Source organism: Onychostoma macrolepis, chromosome 02 (genome assembly GCF_012432095.1).
Source record: "Onychostoma macrolepis isolate SWU-2019 chromosome 02, ASM1243209v1, whole genome shotgun sequence".
Classification (NCBI taxonomy): domain Eukaryota; kingdom Metazoa; phylum Chordata; class Actinopteri; order Cypriniformes; family Cyprinidae; genus Onychostoma; species Onychostoma macrolepis.
Window position 1 is genome coordinate 33654776 of NC_081156.1, and position 21496 is coordinate 33676271.

Consider the following 21496-nt stretch of genomic DNA (forward strand, 5'->3'; position numbering starts at 1 on the left):
AGGATTAAAAAAAAAAATTATGAATAAATAAATTAAAACATTTTTATTCAGATTGTTAGACTGATCATATAATTTGTAATGAAAATGTTAATATGAAACTAGAATTTTGAATTAGAATTTATTTTTCTTACACATTTTAATGATATTCATATATATTTTCCATATGGAAAGTGTTGCCATAAAATGGTCTGTGAAATAATGAATTGACGTCCCTGGAGAGGAATGGAAACACAGGACACACAATGATGCAATGAAATGCCTTAAACTGTGAATATAAGAAGCTCTATACATTAATTTTTCAGACATTACAGTTAATGATTTTTAATGCAAATGTCTCTCGGCAGATTCAAATTGGACAATGACTAATAATCCCTATGAAATATGGGTCATTGAACTCATGATGAGTGTGACCAGACGGCCAGATTCAAGGTGGTCTTCCGTGCCTCAAATACCTCAAGTGCCCAAATATCCTCAAGTGCCCAGATATCCTCAAGTGCCCAAATATCCTCGAATGCCCAAAATGCCTCGGATGCCCAGAATGCCTCAGATGCCCGAAATGCCTCGGATGCCCGAAATGCCTCGGATGCCCAGAATGCCTCGGATGCCTTTTTGAATGCCTAAAATGCTTAGGATGCCCAAAATACTTTGGATGCTCCAGAAATAACTTCAATGTCTATAAAGTCTGAAATGCCTTGGAACACCTGAAATACCTCAAACATCTAAAACGCCCCAAAAACTTGAAATGCTTTGGACACCTGAAATGCCTTTAATGCCTTCATGCCTCAAATGGCTTTCCATGCCTTCCATGTCTCCAATGTATCAATTTCCTTCAATTCATGAAATGCCTTCTATGCCTGAAATCCCTCAAATTCCTTCCATGCCTTGAATGCTTGAATAGACATAATGTTGCCACTTTTCTTAATTAACTGAATTAAATGCATTAAAAAAATAAATATATTTTAACTTTATTTCTAATTGTACTGTGGTAAATTTAAATCTATGTTTAAATAATGTTTGCATACAGGTCAACATCAAGTTTTGTCATTTATGCACAGTCATGACAGTGACAGAGAAAGTGTATTCTTTAGAATCTGTAGCTAATCACATTATTTATTATTACTGCTATTGGCCATTGGTCCTGCAGTGTAAATGTATTTTATTTTAATATTTTTAAAAGTTCAAATATTCGACACAGTTGCTCAATTTAATATAAATATGCATTAAACAGTGCGTTTATGTGTATATAGCTTCTACAAGGTGGAACTGGGTCATTCTACAAAATGGGTGCCATTTGTCTTAACATAGACTGTTAATATATATAAAGAGTTTATTTGCAAAAACAGATAACTCTGATTTTATTAATTTTCATAAATCATGTTTTTTATTGTTATCATGTTTTTATTGTTTTATTGTGTCAGTTAGCTGCATTTTTTATTTATTATTATTTAATCAAAACAACCCAACTGCAGTTTGATTGATATTAATTGAATGCAAGATAAAAAAACATGATTTTTGAATATTTTTAAAAAATCTTATCTGTTTTTGTTATCTGTTTTTGCAAATTAACTCTTCATATATAGACTTATTAACAGTGTTATTTTAGCATTATTTATATACTATTATAGAACTTAATATTTTGAATGAACATTTTCAGTTTTCTTTTTGATTACATTGTGTTTATGTCTTTTTTATTTGCTTTCGTTATTTAAAAAAATATTTCCATATAGATTTAATTTTATATTTCAGGTTCATAGTAATTCCATTTAAATGTATTTTATTTCAGTCAGTTGCCAAAGCAACATTATTAATTTTATGTTTAAGCTTTTAATATTTATATTTCAGATTTATTTCTATGACCAAAAACAATTTTTAATAGCTTTAGTTAACAAATAACAATGCTGATTATTAATAGCAAATATGCACCTTTAAAAAAAAGGAAAATTAAAGCTAGCATTTTATCTGACTATTTTTTTTATAAATATAAATATTTCATTATTAGTTGACATATTAATAAAAAAATATGCATTGTATTAACAGAAAGACTTGAAATTGTGTGCCTAGTTTATGCATTATATTTTTCCCTTTTTCAAGTTATGAAAAATTCCATAAATGTTAATTCCATAAATTTCAACTGAAATATTTCATTAACGTTAAGGTAATTTACGGAATATTTATTTATCAAGTAATACAATTTTACAGTAAATGACTGATGAAAAAAATGCTAAATAAAATGGTAAAACTTAGCCATCTGTCAGTCAATGCTGTTATTATGCTGTATAATATGTTATTATCTCAACACTTATTAAACATGCATTAATTAAGCTTGCCATACAATTTATGAACATTAAATGAAAATTCAGTAATCATTTACTTGCCCTCAAGTTGTTACCAACCTGTATGAGTTTCTTTCTTCTGCTGAGCACAAAAGAAGATGAACAATAGGCTATTGCTAACCAAAGAGTTGCTGGCCACAGACTTAAAAAGTATGGGGAACAAATTCAATGGAGGTCAATGGCTATACTGTCAACTGTTTGGTTGCTAACATTCTTCAAAATATCTTACATTTTTAAATTGTCCTCTTGGTAATGAAATAAGCTCATCCAGGTTTGGAACAACTCGAAGGTGAGTAGGCAAAATGATGACAAAATTTACATATTTGGCTGAATAGCTCAAAAAAGTAGAAAAGGCTCTGGTTTCATAGAAAGACCGACCCAGTCAATCACACCTGTCTCTGAATTTCTTTATGTTGTCTATAGGATGGCACAGACGGCGGACTGTTCTTGTTTCCTATAGATGGTCGTAGGGTGAGACCAGCACCTCCTGCCGAGACGCGTATTTGCGGGACAGAGCGGCGTGTATCCCGCCGACTCTACGGATCTGCGCCTCTGAATTCGGTGCAGAAGAATCCGGTAGATCCCGGTCAGCGGGCTTCGGGAGTCCAGCACCGCGTTGTTCCTGAGGTGACTCTCGGTGATTCCCAGCTCCTGGAGCGCGAGTTTGACCGAGCGCTCTTCGGTGGAGAGCGTCCGTGACGCATCGGCCAGGTGCGCAGGTGTGGGAGGAGCAGGTGCGTACGGCAGCGGATAATCGGTTCCCCTCAACCACGCGCTGGACATGATCTGCGCCAGGGATATACGGTCAGCCGGGACCAGCCTCAACGCGCCCTTAATCACATACTGACAGAGGTCAGGCACGAACGCAGGAATGGTGTAGGATCCTCGGAGGATGCAGAAGCGCAGTCGTCTCAGACTCGAGCCGTTAAAGGGGAATGTGGCCGTCACCATGAAGTACAGCAGAACGCCCAGAGCCCAGATGTCCACCGGCGGTCCGATGTAACCCTTGTCCCGGAAGAGTTCAGGGGCGGCGTAGGGCGGAGAGCCGCAGAAGGTGGTGAGGATGTCGGTGGGTTTGCATTCAGCGCTGAAACCGAAGTCGCCCACTTTGATGCAGTATGTGGTGGTGTAGAAGACGTTTTCAGCCTTCAGGTCCCGGTGGATGATGTTGTTGTCATGCTAAAGGTAAACACACATTTTTATAGATATTTGCAAAACATTTTTGGCGTGCTAACGGACTACAGTATGCATTAGGCCTATGTGGATTTTTTTAAAGTACTTTAATAATACACTACATTTGTGCATCACAATGCAGTGCACTTGCTTGAGGTTCCAGTGTGATGAATGTGCAGCAAGTCATATCAGATGTTAGGCTATATTTAACACATGCTTGACTCATTATTTTATCAGATTGCTGAAAGTGAAGATAAGTTAGTAGCAATTTCCATGGTAAAAAGTATTTTATAAAATGATCAAAAAAATACATTTGATAAAGAAACATTAAACAGGGATTTTAAATAAAATAGACTTTTAATGAATTTGAAATTAAGTAGTGTTATTTAAACTACTATTTTTAATTTAATTTAAAGTAATTACAGCATAGGCTTTTTCTGATAATTTTTTTAGATTTTCTTTAATGTTTTAAAATGTAGGGCTGCAAAATTTATATTTCACAGTAAAATAGAAAAATTAAGTATGTAAGAAAAAGAAAAAATAATATTTTACAGTACAACTGTAGTCATGTTTCATTTTGATAATTGCAGACATATTGTGATTTCTGTAATATTGCAATCAATTATCATGCAGCCCTAGAATCCAGTATGCATTATACATACAGTAGTATACAGACAGCCATAGACTAAGAAAAACACAGTGCCACTCACCATGTGTGTGACAGCAGACAGTATCTGAGAGAAAACCAGTTTACTCTCCAGATCAGACAGGCGTCCTCTGGTGGCGATCCTGGAGTACAGCTCTCCTCCAGGCGCGTACTCCATCACCAGATGAAGCCTGCGAAACGTCTCCACCACCTCATACAGACGCACGATGTTGGGGTGGGACAGTCTCTCCATGCAGCGTATCTCAGATGAGAACAACCTCTGCGAGCGCTTGTCCAAACGCAGCTTATCCATGATCTTAATAGCAACCCTTTCTGAGAGAGAGGAATTCAAGAGAAAAAGGGGATGAAAATGCACTGCCAGTGTCACATGGGTCAGCTCTAGTAAGGCAGATTGTTTAAAAATGTAGTTTTGCGTGTGCCAAGTTCATGTGTGTGGTCAGGCATGTTTCATACGGTCTTGATTTAAGGACTGTAGAATGTAAGAATGTAAGAATGTTATTTGGAGTAAGCCAGGGTTATTATAGTTACCTAAATTTTAAACTAAAATTAAAACCAAAACAACAGTGCTGTCATATGATTAATCGCATCCAAAGTTTTTGTTTACATAATATGTGACCCTGGAGCACAAAACCAGTCTTAAGTCGCTGGGGTATATTTGTAGCAATAGCCAAAAATACATTGTATGGCTCAGCGCCAGCTTCCAGATTTTCAAATAGTTGTATCTCACCCCAAATATTGTCCGATCATAACAAACCATACATCAATGGAAAGCTTATTTATTTAGCTTTCAGATCATGTATAAATCTCAATTTTGAAAAATTGACACTTAAGACTGGTTTTGTGGTCCAGGGTCACACATATATATATATGTATATATATATATATATATATATATATATATATATATATATATATATATATATATATATATATATATATATATATGTGTGTGCTGTGTATATTTATTACATATATATAAATAGACACACTTGCATGTACATATTTAAGAAAAATATGTTATGTTTATATATTAAATATATTTATATATAAATTAAATTATACGAACATAAATATACACATGTTAATATTTTCTAAATATATACTGTATGTGTGTGTATTTATATATACATAATAAATATACACAGTACACACACATATATTATATAAACAAAAACTTTTATTTTGGATCAGATTAATCGTGATTAATTGTTTGACAGCACTAATATATATATATATTACTAAAATTCAAATTAAAACAGAAAATATAAAACAAATTCAAAATATTAGTAAAAACTATACTATCTATATAAAATAATATAAAATAAAACTGGATTAAACAAGTGAAAAATAAAATAAATTAAAAATAAATAATTTTAATTAGGAAACTTTTAACACATTCATCGTAGAAGAGGTGTATGGCATGGAATGGATTTTATTTATTTATTTATGTATTTATTTATTTAAAAAATGAGCACTGACACAAATGCGCTTCTGAAAAAAATATAATAAAAATATTAATAAAAAAGCGAAATTATTTGACCACCCTTTTACTCTCTTTTGTGTCTGAACAGGTAACATTCACATGGTGATAGGACAGGTTATACAGGACATTAAGGTGGGTCTCCAGGGGAGTTTATAGAAATGAACACATCCTGATGAAGATTAATTATAATCTTCTAGATTAACCCAGATTTGACCCCCCGTCCCCCAGACTTATCTATGACGTTATAAACACGTGTTCAATTACCGTCCACAACATAAGAAAATCTGAAAGTGGTTTTAGGTATTAGCGGCACTCAAACACTTTAAGTGACTTTTAAATGAACAAAGAAAGTGTCTCTCACCTTTGGTCATGTCGTGAATGCCGAGTTTGACCTGGGAGAAGTTTCCATTGCCTATTTCCCCACGAAGCTCGTAAAAGCTGATCCGTTTGCCGAAAGCGAGGTCATTGACAAGCTTCTCCTTGTGTCCGAGGTTATAGGCGGCTCTTTCGAAGGGCGTCTGCTTCAAGCTGACCTCTGGGCCCACGATTGCAGGTTTTCTGTCAAATGCTTGAGCACTCGTATTCTCTGTGGTTTTATTGACCTCCATCCAGGCCAGCTGAGGCACGAGCTCTTTGTGGTGAGACGGCATCGTTTGCTGGGACACCTGCCCTGTACGGAGAAACAGATCTTGTTAATATCTCAGCTGTCCATCAGAGAAACCAATGAGCTTAAATAGAGAGATTTGCTGTACAACTATCTTTCTTCTTCAGATGTTTCTCCTGTGAAAAAGACCCCAGAAACCTCACATGTATCTTATTTAAAGTTTCAGAAGAGATCTTAAAGTCTTAAAATGTGATTAGATTTCTCAAGATATCAAAGTCAGACCCTTAGGAGACATCTTCTGAGATTTTCCACTTCTCAATTTAATTTGGGTATCAACTTTGTCTTTGATGTTTCTCCTAAAATTCCTTGTGAGAAATAAAAACAGACCCAAACGAGTCAATAGTTGTCATGAGAACTATATAAGATATGTTTGGGTTCATATATTGAGATTTGAACACAGTTTGATATATTTTCGATATCTCTTCTGAGATTACTGGGGTGTTTTTCTCAAGAGAAACGCATCTCGTTATTATCTAGGTGGGGGAAATCCAGATATTATAGAGATCTAATGTGAGATTTTTTTGCCTCTACAGAGATCTCAGTATGAACTCATATATGTTACCCTGGACCACAAAATCAGTCTTAAGTCGCTGGGGTATATTTGTAGCAATAGCCAAAAATACATTGTATGAGTCAAAATTATCCATTTTTATTTTATGCCAAAAATCATTAGGATATTAAGTAAAGACCATGTTCCATGAAGATATTTTGTAAGTTTCTTACCATAAATATATCAAAACTTCATTTTTGATTAGTGATATGCATTGCTAAGAACTTCATTTGGACAACTTTAAAGGCGATTTTCTCAATATTTTTTATAAAAAAATTTTGCACCCTCAGATTCCAGATATTCAAATAGTTGTATCTCAGCCAAATATTGTCAGATCCTAACAAACCATACATCAATGGAAAGCGTATGAATTCAGCTTTCGGATGGTGCATAAATCTCAATTTTGAAAAAATTGGTCCAGGGTCACATATTTCTCATTAAACGCTTCCTAGTCCAAATTCACATTTATATCTAAACTGTCTTTTTCATGTCTTTTAATCTGATTTCTACTAAGGAATCTTAAGAGAACATCTAAGAACTCCACAAAGTTTCCTGAGCTATAAAAGAGCAACATTTTTAACATTTTCCTCTTTGTCCTAAAACTCAAATAAGACCAATTAGCATATTATTATTATTTTTTAAACTAACAGTCAAGAGTCATACAGTTCTTTGGAGAATTGTTTGTGCATATTGAGATATTTTGAAGATCTCTTCTGAATCTTGTAAATAGATTACCAGGGTTAATTTCTTAATAGAAACATCTGCAATGAAGGCAAAAATCTCCTAATTGCACACAAAAAAATCCAGATTTGGGGAACCTATCACTCTCAGAAATAAAGGTACAAAAGCTGTCACTGGGGCGGTACCTTTTCAAAAGGTACAGTTTTGTACCTATTAGGTTCAAATATGTACACTTTAAGTACTAATATGTACCTTTAAGGTACCAAAATGGACCCTTTAGGTACAAACATGTACCTTTTGAAAAGGTACCACCCCAGTGACAGCTTTTGTACCTTTATTTCTGAGAGTGATGGGGAGATCTCAATATGAACTCAAGCATTTCTCATCAAACGCTTCCTATTCCAAATGATCTGAGTTATGATACACATTTACATAGATTGAATCTTGATGATTTTTTTTTTTTTTTTTTTTAGTTATTTCTACTAATAAATCTCATCCATAAAGTTTCCTGAGCTATTAAGGAGCAACAGATGAGCAATAACCTCTTTCCTCTTTGCCTTGAAAACCCAAATAAAACCATTCTGGACTTAAAATTGTTTTCAAAATCTGTGCTCTCCCATTTGAAATTACTGTGGTCTTTTTCTCAAGAGAAACAAACACCTGTGATCAAGGCGACTTCAACAAAAGGCTCATTTAATCTCTTAATTACTGTCTGGGATAAAAGAAATCCAGATATGGAGACCCCATGGGGAGATCTCAATATGAGCTCAAACATTTATCATAAGACGCTTCCTAGTCCAAATAATCCGAGTACACCTATTTATAGATTTTTTTTTTTTTTTCTTCTTTAGTTAAATCTGAGAACTCCATAAAGTTTCAAATTTGTCTTGGATGTTGCTCGTAGAATTCCATACGAGAAATAAAATTAGCCAATAGCTGTCATAGAGTTGGAGAAATGTTCTTATTGAGATACTTTTTGAGATTTCTTCTGAATCTGATAAGAAGATTACGGATTTTTCGCCTATGGGGAGATCTCAATATGAACAAACATATTGTCTTCATGTCTTTTTATTCTTATTTTCACTTAGGAGAACATATTCTGAGATCTCTGTAAAGTTTCCAGAGCTGTGAAGAAGCAACATCTGAGCAATAACATTTTCTTCCCAGTCCTAAAAAACCAAAATAAGACCATTCGGGATATAAAATAGTCTAAAACTCACACATAATATGTCCTCTCCCTTTTTTCTCAGTCTTTAGGGGTAAAGTGCCGTTTGTCCTATTTAAAAACATCCTGTAAGTGGTTCTGGTTTCTCCTCACGGTCTCAGAAATGTCCAGTAGAGTCCAAAATGCGTCATCGGTTTACACAGATCCGCCCATTTACAGTTCCAGGGTGCATAAAATCCTTATTCAATCCAGTGAAGACCAATGAAGAGCAGTCTTATTCAGTCAGGCGAGTATTATTCATTAACGTTCATCTCAATGAACTAGAATCTTCCATCGATCTGCTTGCTCCCGTCACACGAGTGGTGCTCTCTCTCTGCGCTGCTGGATCATGTGTGTGTAATCCTGTCTCACACACTCACCTACAGACAGGTGACTCACCTCTGACCCCTCCTGCCGCAGGATTACAGAAATCCAGCTGTCTGTCACTCGCTCCATGTGTAAGCAGAATTTAGGTTTGTGTGTCTGGATCCAGTTTTGTTTTGCCATGTGGTTGCTACAACATTATTAGGTGAATGCTATAGGGCATTTATGTGCAGTTGATAGTGTGTTCTAAGTGGTTGCCAAGTTGTTATTCTGTGATTCTGTGGTTCTCTGCATGGTTGCTGGAATGAAAAACACCACTGTTAGTTTGTAGTTTAATCTATTTCTCCAGTACTCTTCTCACACATGAATGAGCAGTAGAGAGGTTACTTGTGTATTACTACATAATATGACCTAATTATGCAAGACTGTTTTTCTCTGATGGTTGTAATAGGATGTCTCCTTGAGCGCCTCCAGACCGTATGATAAACAGATGGCCACAATCCCCATCAGGACCAGACGTCTGGCATCAGAGGGAGCCGGACGAGTCTGTCTGATGTCTGTCTGTCCGTCAGAGAGAGAGAGTGACTCACACATGATCCGCTGCAATTCATTCTGCCGACAGAGGAGGACTCACGGCAGGAAGACGTTTTTTCACATACGAGAGTAAATTCAAGATAAAACATAGTTTTATTTTTTTTCAGTATATTATAGGATATTAAAAGACTATGGGATCAGAACATGCTTTTAATATAAACAAAAAAATGCTTTTGTTTTTTAGATGACTCATAAACAACAGCAGGGATGACAGCGGTGATTTTTTACATTTTTTGCATGTTTGTCACACTTTACTGTTTCAGATCATCAAACAAATTTAAATATTAATCAAAGATAACACAAGTAAACACAACATGCAGTTTTTAAATGAAGTTTTTTATTATGAAGGGAAAACAAAATCCAAACCCACATGGCCCTGTGTGAAAAAGTGCTTGCCCCCTCCTATTAAATCATGAAAGAACTGTGATTAACCACATTATTTTAGAAAGCTGAGTTAAATTTCACGAGCCAAACCCAGGCCTGATTACTGCCAGACCTGATGAATCAAGAAATCATTTAAATAGAACCTGTCTGACAAAGTGAAGCATGCTTAAAGAGCAACACATCATTCAGTGATCTTAAGAAATTCATAAACAGATGAGAAACAAAATAGTTGACATGTATCAGTCTGGAAAGGGTTATAAAGCCATTTCTAAGGCTTTGTGACTCCAGCAAACCACGTTCAGAGCCATTATCCACAAATGGAGAAAACTTGTAACAGTGAACCTTCCCAGGAGTGGCCGGCCTACCAAAATTACTCCAAGAGCACAAAGACGACTCATCCAGGAGGTCATAAAAGAACCCAGAACAACATCTAAAGAACTGCAGGCCTCACTTGCCTCAATTAAGGTCAGTGTTCATGATTCAACAATAAGAAAGAGACTGGGCAAAAACAGCATCCATGGGAGAGTTCCAAGGCAAAAGCCATTGCTGACCAAAAAGAACACAAAGGCTCGTCTCACATTTGCCAAAAAATATCTTGATTATCCCCAAGACTTTTGGGCAAATATTCTGTGGACTGATGCAACAAAAGTTGAACTTTTTGGAAGATGTGTGTCCCTGGCATAAAACCAACACAGCATTTCATAAAAGAACATCATACCTACAGTCAAACATGGTGGTGGTAGTGTGATGGTCTGAGGCTGCTTTGCAGCTTCAGAACCTGGATGACTTGCCATAATTGATGGAACCATGAATTCTGCACTCTATCAGAAAATCCTGAAGGAGAATGTCTGGCCATCAGTTTGTGACCTCAAGCTCAAGTGCACTTGGGTTCTGCAGCAGGACAATGATTCCAAACACAGCAGCAAGTCCACCTCTCAATGTCTCAAGAAAAACAAAATTAAGGTTTTGGAGTGGCCAAATCAAAGTCTGGACTTAAATCCAATTGAGATGCTGTGGCATGACCTTAAACGGTCCATTCATGCTCGAAAACCCTCCAATGTGGCTGAATTAAAACAATTCTGCAAAGAAGAGTGGGACAAAATTCCTCCACAGCGATGTGAAAGACTCATTGCAAGTTATCGCAAACTCTTGATTGCAGTTGTTGCTGCAAAGGGTGGCACAACTAGTTATTGGGTTTAGGGGGCAAGCACTTTTTTCACACAGGGCCATGTGGGCTTGGATTTTGTATTCCCTTCATAATAAAAAACTTCATTTAAAAACTGCATGTTGTGTTTACTTGTGTTATCTTTGATTAACATTTAAATTTGTTTGATGATCTGAAACATTAAAGTCTGACAAACATGCAAAAAAATAAAAAATCAGGAAGGGGGCCAACACTTTTTCACACCACTGTATGTGTGTGTGTGTGTGTATATATATATATATATATATGTATGTATGTGTGTATGTATATAGATTTTTATTAAAGCCACAAGTTTTTGTTAAAACATCAGAAAATGGTCTTTTTGGTGTCTGTCTGTGTGTGTATCTATCCCTTTCTCTTTATTTTATATAAATATGTAATGCATCATTTACAAATACACGAAAACAAATAATTAATTTATATAAAATTGAATATATAATTTATTATAATTAGAAATATCAAATTTATCGTGCTGTCAAATGATTAATCGCATCCAAAATAAACATTTTATTTACATAATATATGTGTGTACTGTGTATATTTATTATTTATATATAAATACACACACATACAGTACATATTTTGAAAATATTTACATGAATTTACATGTATATATTTATATTCATATAATTTATATTTTTATATAAATATATTTAATATATAAACGTAAACATATTTTTCCTAAATATATACATACATAGGTGTGTATTTATATATACATAATAAATATACACAGTACACACAGACATACTATGTAAACAAAAACCTTTATTTTGGATGCGATTAATCGGTTGACAGCACTAATTATAATTATATATATATTCAGATATAAAATAATAAGATAAAATAATATAATTTAAATAAAAATAATCTATCTGTCTATATATCTATCTATCTATCTATCTATCTATATCTATCTATCTATCTATCTATCATATTAATAATTTTAATATAGTTTTAAATATACAGAATATGATTACAGTTATACAGTATAATATTGAAACGTGTTAATACATTTTCACAGGAAAATGACCAGTTGATGGAATCACACTTTTGATAATGATTTATTTTTTCTAATAATGTGTTTCATTAACTTTTTAAAAGCAGATAAATAGATTATATATTAAATAAAATAGCAACCCCTTTGGCAAGTGTATAAAAACACTTTCTGATTTTTTACAAAATAATATAAAATGTACAGAAAATTTAAATATATAAATATACATAAAATGAATTAAGTAGAATCAATAATTCCGAATTTTTACAATTTTATATATTATATATTTTGTTACTTGGCAGTTATAAGTTCAAATAACAGTATCACAAATTGGATTATATATAATATAATATTTTATCAATAAAATCATAAAATTATCTATTTAGACATGGATCATAGTGAAAACTATAATTTGTTATGTAATGTCATGTGAAATAAAATAAAATACCTGAACCTGTTTAAAGAGTGGAAGCTTTAGTTCTTCTGAAGTCAGTCCAGTCACTTTTCACAGTCTTGGTCAAGTTTCTCTCTTTCCAAACCATTTTTGGAAAATTCTGCAGTACTTTCCTTTTGATTATCTCTATGGTTTAAATGTCAATTTCTCAGTGCTTTCGTTATTGTTGAAGCAACACTCTTTCATGAAGTCTGTAGAAACAGAGGGCCTCCAGCATGAGCTTCATTCATCTCTTTGAAATTTTCCCTCAATTCATATGCTTCGTGTGGAGGAGGGTCCCGGATCTCTCTGAATGCATTATCATGGAAAAATGGCTGCTTTTAAGAACAAACCAGCTCATTTTATATTCACGAATACTGTTGCATGTGGCTGATCTGATGGATGAAAACAGCACAGAAAACAGTATGCTAGGGGAAAGCTATGACTGACTGGTTGTGATTTAGGAGTTTCTTTGACCAGATTAGTGGGTTAATCAGCAGCGGTATTGCAGTAATCAGTTGGCACTGGTCTTTGTAGTGCGAGGTGTAACCTGTTTAGTGATTCTAATGATTGAGGTGAAAACAGCTCCAGAGGAGGAAACATCAGAGTGGAGAAACACATCCAATACACATAGAGTAATATAATGTAGGAAACGCAACATCAACCACATAATATAATAATACAATAGAGCTGAGATTGAACTGTGTGTTAGTAAGTTTTCACAGGAAAATAACCAGTTGATTGAGTCCCACTTTTGATAATGATTTATATTTCTAATAATGTGTTCCATTAACTTTTTAATGATAGATAGATAGATAGATAGATAGATAGATGGATAGATAGATAGATAGATAGATAGATAGATAGATAGATAGATAGATAGATAGATAGATAGATAGATAGATAGATAGATAGATAGATAGATAGATAGATAGAATTTTTTATTTACATTATATTATTATAAATTATATATTTCTAATTATAATAAATTATATATTTAATATTATATTAATTAAGTATATGTTTATATGTAAATGATGCATTATATATTTATATAAAATAGAGAAAGGATAGATAGATAGATAGATAGATAGATAGATAGATAGATAGATAGATAGATAGATAGATAGATAGATAGATAGATAGATAGATAGATAGATAGATAGATAGATAGATAATTGTTTTTATTTAAATTATATTATTTATTATATCTGATTCTCTGAATATATATGTAATTATAAAATATATTTCTACTTATAATAAATTATATATTTAATTTTATATAAATTAATTATTTGTTTATATGGAAATTATGCATTATATATTTATATAAAATAAAGAGAAAAGGAATAGATAGATAGATAGATGATAGATAGATAGATAGATAGATAGATAGATAGATAGATAGATAGATAGATAGATAGATAGATAGATAGATAGATAGATAGATAGATATTCAGAGGGAAAAAAAGAAAAGACAGTCTTACACTTTCAAACAGACTCACAAGCACCATTTGTCTTGATGTGGAGTAAACACAAAGCTCTCGACAGGGGGCTGGGGCCCGTTTACTTGCTTTGAGCCCATTTTGTTTTAAGTGGAGGTGCTAAACACCTTCCCCCTGAGATAAAAGATGATTAATACCTTTGAATGAGGGCCGCTTAGTGGCTCAAAGTCCCTTAAGTACTTAATTAGTGAAAGGATGGGTCTGACAGCACACGCGGGCAGCGCTGGAGAGCTGAGGAGGTGTGGAGGAGATGCTCTTTGATCTGCTGGCCTCCTAACAGCAGGCATTAGAGTCATGGAAATTCGATTAGTTCTCTCCCATTCACCTCACGCTCAGCAGCAGTTGACCCGATGCAGGTATAAATATCCCAGAGGAGCAGGACTGAAGACACAGACCTGACGCGACGAACATTACTATGGGTTTACTGCCGCTGCTGGTGTTTCTTCTGCTCTGTGCCGTCCATCAGACCTGTGAGTGATGAGCATTTTTAACTTTTATCAGATGTGCTATTATACAAGATCATCCTAATTTAATGGAGCATGTGACTAATCTGTTTATGAATGTAATCTGCCATGTGATTGATAAATATAAGGCTTTTGAAATTATAAAAAGCTAAAATGACACTTACAATAATCTGATGTGAAACTGTATATGGTATGGAAAGAGTACCTTTTTGTTAGAGTGGTGTATAAATATGGCAGAAATTCACCATCACATATACCAAGGCATCTGATAACATGCTACTGCCATAGTAATTTATGACAGTTAAGTATACCATGTTTTTTTTTTTTTTAATGTACTGCATTTAAAAAAATTAATTAATTAATTAAAATCATACAATTATAGCTTTCATAATATTTTGAATTAGTATTTATTTTCACATTTTCTACTTAAAGTTTTAGTAATTTTGTTGTGTGTTTTTGTGTTGTATTTTGTTTACATGTCTACAGTATATACTCTTTTTAATTTCATTTTAGTAGTCATTTTAGTAATTAAACTAAACTAAAATGTTATTCTGAATAACTTTTATTTTTATATTTTTAATTGTACTTAAAATTTGAGTAATTTTGTTGTGTTTTTTTCTTAAATACACGGTTTTTATTTATTTTATTTCAGTTTAATTTTAAACAAAAGTACTACACTTGTCTCAGTTAACATTATTAACATTATATTTTTTGGAATATTAAAGAGTAGTGTCACATGCATTCATGCCATTTCATTCATGCAAATGATGCTTGATGTCTTAATTTAGTTTTGGACTAATATGACGTATTTGTGTATTTGTGTAATTTAGTCACAGCTGTTTTAGGTAGAAACACAGAATCCAGAAACCTGTTCACAGAGAGAGCCTGCTGCAGACGCCAGGGTCACGTCATCTACATCGGCAAAGGTTTGATGTAGTTATTTCATAAAGAAATAAAAATAAATGTTGGAAGAAATGCAACAAAAATATTCTACCCTTTTTTTAATCATGTTGTCAGATCTTGCTGTTTAAGTAGTTTGTTTTTATGACTGTATCTGTCACTTAATTTCTTACCTTTTTTTTCATGTAACAGATATTTCTGGCAGTCCTGTGAATGTTGATGTGGGCATGTGCAGAACGCATTGTGGCCAATCAGTGCGCTCTGTGTCACTGGAGGCGGGGCTAAGGGCCTCCAAATATTCCTCAATGCTCGAATTCCTGCGACACAAAAAGGTCAAGCAATTCTACAGCTGACCACAAGATGCCGACATTTCTCAAAATGCTTTTTAAGTGTGCTTTTTTTTAATGATTTTTCAGTGATTTTGCATGAATAAAATACTATTTAATTAAACAAATAATATTAATAATAATGTTGTAAATTAATTGTTAATTGTATATTTATATAAATCATATATTTATAATTATAATATAATGTTTTTGTATTTTTTTTTTACAATTTTTTTAATTTGAAATATTTGTAATATATATGTAAATATGTTTTTAATTTATTTATTATAAGTAAATAAAAATAAATTATTAATAAAACATATGCTTTATATATTTAGATATTTACATATAAATGACACATATTTAGGCCTACACTAAATAATTTTATTTCTTAAAATAGTTTTTATTTTATTTTACTGGAAGTATCTACAATAATGGGTTATTCATACACATTAGAAGCCCAGCTTAATATTTTTGTCCATAACCATTATAGATGAGGCGTCTGGATCAATCCTCAGGAGCTGCAGACTCTATCAGCGGTTCCCCGTCCTGCGGTCTGAGCTCCACCTGCGAGCCGGCCGGGGTGCGTGTGGACCGTGTGATGCTGTATGAAGGTCTGCGGGAGGTCGAGGTCATCGAGGACTGTCACTGCGAAGCGAAAATGAGCCAGTGTGTACGAGCACCGTCGCTGAAAACATATTACTCTGAGACTTCGTACGAGACCGTCATAGACGCGGGCAAATGTGTCGGATCGAAAGGGGCACCAGGTAAGAAAAAAACAGAATAAAAGTCCCTGTGCATTAGAATATTCCCCAAATAATCAATTCTACTGGTTGTAGGAAAGAAACTACTGGCTTAAGTAGCAAATAATAACTGATGTGCCCCTATATTTGTGCACTAATAAATACTAATCGTGATTGTTTTTCTTACAGAGGGATTTTCATGCGTGCCGACTAAGTTTGATTCCACTCTCATTGAAACTCCAAATAAAGTGGAGTTGGTCCAAACAGTGGCCCAGTGCAAACTAATGGAGGGATGTTACCGAATCCCGTATGTAGAGTATCACCATGAGATCACGTACAACGATGACGGAATCAAAGTAGAAAGCCTGAGAGTGAGTAAACCAGCAAACAATTGCAATTGCATGAATTGCATAAATTGAGTTTCAACTGTGGGTAAATGAAAATAAACTTCTTTTTTTTTTTTTTTTTTTTTTTGCACAATTTCCAGGGTTTTCAACCAATTTCTAATAGCGGGTTATTCGTTTTATAACTTTTTAACACTTTATTCTAAACTAAAATATATTTAATCTCTGTCTGATTTGGTCTGATTTCTCTCTCACTGGTTGCATCTAAAAACTGGCATAATGTAATAATGGTTGTTTATATTATTAATAAAAGCAGCATTTTAGATATTGAATATAAATTCAATTCATTATATAACTACATATTACAGTGCTTATTGAGTTAGTTAAAAGCCTAGATTGGAGTTTTGGGGACGTTAAGGGCCTTTGAAAGGCCAAACCAATTGCTAGTCTTTACTAATTCAATCAAATTCAATCATCCGATGCTAAAGCTAAGGATCTCACACCACTAAATGCTGCTAGTCAGAAAGGAAATGAGTAATTTCCATGTGATCCATGCTTGTTTTCTCAGGATCCATTTCCCCCCTTCGAACATTTCCAGTTCACATTTCCATGATTGGACAGCATTGAACTCAAGTGTGAATATGCATGAAGATGTTGCACACTAACAACTACTTAATGCTTGAAAAACCCTTAGCACAGCTTACAAATAGATTATACACAAAACAAGTGTGCATGTTCTAAAATTTCATAAGAAATGACTTCTAGACAATAGATGCTTTAATTTAATACAAAAGCATGATGGCTGCATTATTTCATGAAAAAAGTCACAAAATGTCCCAAATATTTAAAATGCAGAGACAAAAATGAATTCTTTGTTATTTTATGTTATCTAATCTGTGGTATTTTTCATTATATTCTGTTCTAGGCCATTTAAGTTTAGTGTTGCTTTAAAGTATTGCATATGCATGTTTTTTATAGCGTTTTATTTTTTTATACTTTTACCAAAAAAAGGTACAAATGCCCCTGAAAATCAGTTCCGAATTCCTATTAAGTATTAGTTCATTCCTAAAACAGATCCTTAGCATTTAATAATGTTAAATCCTCACATTTTGTAGTTTAACGCCGATCTTGTGTGTTTATTGAACACATCCGTGTCAGATGTTCTCTGTCTGTCGCCGCTCTCTCAAAAGGTGCGAGGAGGCCACAAATGGTCCCTGCAGGTGCCAAATCAAAGCACTTAGCATGTTAAGAGGCCATCCCGCATTAACAGCAGGTGGGGAACTGATGGCTTCTCTCTCTTGTGTTGCTAATGTTCTTACAGGAAATAGATGTTGGCAGATGTTTGGGAAGCTGCACCTCAGGGAGCCGCTGTCTTCTCAGGTACACGCCGCACATCTGACTTTACACACAGCTAAGCAAACACACACACACACACACACACACCCTTTACAGTGCGCACTAAAACACAACCCTGTTTGTTTTAACACTTAGGTCAGTCTTTAATCCAGTAAAAACAGCAAGTTTGTGAAATATTATTACAATTTAACTGTCTTCTATTGTAATATATTGTAAAATGTAATTCATTCCTGTGATCAAACATGATCCTTCAGAAATCATTCTAGTATCTACAGGAAATTACATTTTAAAATATATTCAAATAGAAAACAGTTATTTTAAATTGTACTAATATTTCGCAATATTACGGTTTTTATTGTTTTTGATTAAATAAATGCAGCCTTGGTGAACAGAAAAAAAAAGAAAAAAAAAATCCAAACTTTTGAAGACACTTCTTTCAAAAAGAATAAAAACTCAAAAATGTTTGACCTGTAGTGTATATGAAAGTATAAATGTAGGATCTATAGATATATAACTTGTAGAATCATGTTGTTGTTTCCATCCTAAATTAAAGTTTAACTCAAACTCACTGAGGTTTCTATTTACATTAACAACTTTAAACCTTAAAGCTTTTGTAAAGGTTAATGATCAAATGTAAAAATAGGTTGACTGACAAAAGGTACGTGGATTAGTGAGAAATAATGCTAGGGCTCATTCTAATGTGTGATGCTTGGATGGTGAACATACTGGTACATTATGACAATAAAAGAGAAAGTTTTAACAGATCTTAGTTAATACATTTTCACTAGTGCGATAGTATTTATATTTGGCAAGTCATTTGATGTACAGACTGTTAAAAAGCATTGCTCATTTTTAGTGTTTATTACACTTTTTTTTACTGTTAAAAAGTTTTAAACCTTTGCCATTGATGATATGAGTGCATTTTATTGGATGTTGACTAACAGACGCATATGTTTCTGCAGGAGCGCATCTGATCTCGGTGAATGTCTGCTGTGGGCTGAAGGACAGGGTAATGCTTGTGTTCCTCAAGACTACGAAAGCCACACTTTCCTCAGTCAACACGACCAAATCCGCACCGTTCTGGCCATCACTTCCTGTCTATGCCAGTCTTAAACACAGCGTCCTCTACTGGGTGGCTTAAGCAACTACAGTGGGATCTTCTTGAAGTTCCCCTCATGGATCATTTGCACGGCTGTAATGTGCATTAATGGACAGAAGTGTAAAGACATGATGCAATTATGTCATTCTGATATTTTTGTAATATATGTAAATTATGTAAAAAGTATTTTGTAAATAAAATCTATGTCACAAAGTGGAAGAACAGTCTTTCAGTCCACCATCTTTGGACAATTTGCACAGAACAACTAAAGAGAGTTACACATGCAAATAATGCCTCAGTTTTAAATCACGTTACAAATCAGCCAATAATTAAAGCGTTACCAAGAAATGCAAATGACAAAGAGGTGTCACCTATGGAATACTGTGATCCCAAATAGATCATAGAGAGATTATAGATTATAGAGAGGGAATTCAAAGTTATTGCAAACTGAAATTAAAAAGTAACCCAATTTGGTAGATGTGAGTAAGACAATTTCTGACATTTTTGTACAATTCAGAATATATACTCAAATTTATACAACAGCGCACAAGGAATAGTTTACAGTGCACAGCATAAATAAGTACACCCCCTCCGAATAAATATAAAAGATGTATTTTCTTAATGATCACTTATATAATTCATGGAAAGATGGCAAAATTGAAATGTATTAAACATATACTTAATAAAAACAACAAAATGTATGCCAATATTTTCTGTAAGATAAGTAAATTAGCCAATTTTGTTTAAATGAAGGATTGCATAAACGAGTACACCCTAGATTTAATTCAGCAAATGTATAATATTCTACTTAGTATGTCCTCCAGAACTTTAAGTATACTGCTCTGAGTGTACAAGTTCATGACAAATGTTCACATCTGTCCTGTTTAACTCCTGGAGGACGACCTCCTTGAATGCTCTGGTCTTTAATGGGGAGTTTTGCTCAGCTCGTCTCTACAGAATCCCCCACCGCTGCTCGAGCGTTAAGATTGAGTAAAATACATGTCCACTGAAGGATTTTCACCTTGGGAGAATGAATATCTTCATCGTCATGCTGAAAAAATGCCCAATAATGCAGGGAATGAGGGGAGGGTAGCATCTTCTGTTTCAAGTTTTTGTATTACATCACACAGTAGTGTGTGAATTCATGACAGTGTTGATAAAGCACAACTCCCTCACACCTTCAGCACTCACTCATCCCTATATAAGAGCTTTACTACCACTGAACGTCACTGTGGGTACCGAGCACTTCTCAATGTACTCCTCCTCTAGCAACACCACTACATTTTGGAGGATTTTGGATCCTAAATGATTGACTTGGTCTCTTGAGACCAGAGTATGGATTCCCAGAAGTCTCTATTTTGTAAATATGGGCCTTGGAAGAGGATAAATGTGGTGACAACAACCATGCATGTCACTTCTGCAGGCTTGCCTCATACTCTGTGTCTGTGAGATAAAGTGTCACTCTTTCATAGCTTTTGCCGGCTCTGAGACACTTGCATGTTATTTCTCCTGCTCTTTTTCTAGCAAAAATTCACTCAACACTAAATTAAAACTTCAAGTGAAGACCTGACTATTTCAGGAGCCTTGTCACAAGTCCATTGTTTTTGAATGTCGGTGCTACTTCTGCTATATTTTCACACTTAAAACAATAATTTGGTATTCCTCTTGTAACATTGTCCTTTTATGCTAAGAAATAAGTCACCTGGCAGTTCTCTCCCGAGTGGTTCCACTGCTGCCAGCATTAAGTCTGAGTATGATTCAGAGGGCTATATAACACTTTTAATTGTCAGGAAATTACTTGTCTTTAAAGGTTTTGGTTCAATATACTTTCCCGTTGATCAAAAATAGCCTTAAACCTATACACATTTATTTTATTTAGTAATTTTCAGGAGGGTGTACTCATTTTTGCAACACAACATTTTATCACTTTGATAAGAAAATCTTATTTTGCTGAATAATTTTGACATTCTTCTTTGGTAATTGATCAAGCAGGCTTGATGGAACATTATATCTCCAAAGAACCCAAACATGTCATCTAAGTAAAAAGTAATTGCTGAATTTGTTAAGT

General features: G+C 34.0%; 2 protein-coding genes across 2 annotated transcripts; one reads left to right on the forward strand and one right to left on the reverse strand.

The window, feature by feature from the left end:
- Positions 1–2178: 2178 nt before the first annotated feature.
- LOC131526676 (serine/threonine-protein kinase NIM1) lies at positions 2179–6888 on the reverse strand. Its single transcript, XM_058755051.1, has 3 exons — positions 6018–6888; positions 4217–4485; positions 2179–3512 (listed from the first exon to the last, which is right to left on the reverse strand). The coding sequence occupies exons 1-3, from the start codon at positions 6304–6306 to the stop codon at positions 2751–2753; spliced, it is 1320 nt and encodes a 439-aa protein (XP_058611034.1). The 5' UTR covers positions 6307–6888; the 3' UTR covers positions 2179–2750.
- Positions 6889–14266: 7378 nt separating this feature from the next.
- On the forward strand, positions 14267–19641 carry pnhd (pinhead). The gene is made up of 7 exons (XM_058759693.1): positions 14267–14666; positions 15491–15586; positions 15753–15892; positions 16380–16653; positions 16819–17000; positions 18295–18353; positions 19292–19641. Exons 1-7 carry the CDS (start codon positions 14612–14614, stop codon positions 19440–19442), a joined length of 957 nt encoding a protein of 318 aa, XP_058615676.1. The 5' UTR covers positions 14267–14611; the 3' UTR covers positions 19443–19641.
- The last annotated feature ends 1855 nt before the right edge of the window (positions 19642–21496 follow it).

Excerpts from the sequence above, each read along its gene's own strand:
- LOC131526676 (XM_058755051.1), bottom strand. The coding sequence starts at position 6,306 with ATGCCGTCTCACCACAAAGAGCTCGTGCCTCAGCTGGCCTGGATGGAG. Across the intron at positions 4,486-6,017 it reads CATTCACGACATGACCAAAG|AAAGGGTTGCTATTAAGATC; the intron begins GTGAGAGACACT and ends CCTCTCTCTCAG. Across the intron at positions 3,513-4,216 it reads TGTCTGCTGTCACACACATG|CATGACAACAACATCATCCA; the intron begins GTGAGTGGCACT and ends GTTTACCTTTAG.
- pnhd (XM_058759693.1), top strand. The coding sequence starts at position 14,612 with ATGGGTTTACTGCCGCTGCTGGTGTTTCTTCTGCTCTGTGCCGTCCAT. Across the intron at positions 14,667-15,490 it reads CTGTGCCGTCCATCAGACCT|TCACAGCTGTTTTAGGTAGA; the intron begins GTGAGTGATGAG and ends TGTGTAATTTAG. Across the intron at positions 16,654-16,818 it reads CGGATCGAAAGGGGCACCAG|AGGGATTTTCATGCGTGCCG; the intron begins GTAAGAAAAAAA and ends TTTTTCTTACAG.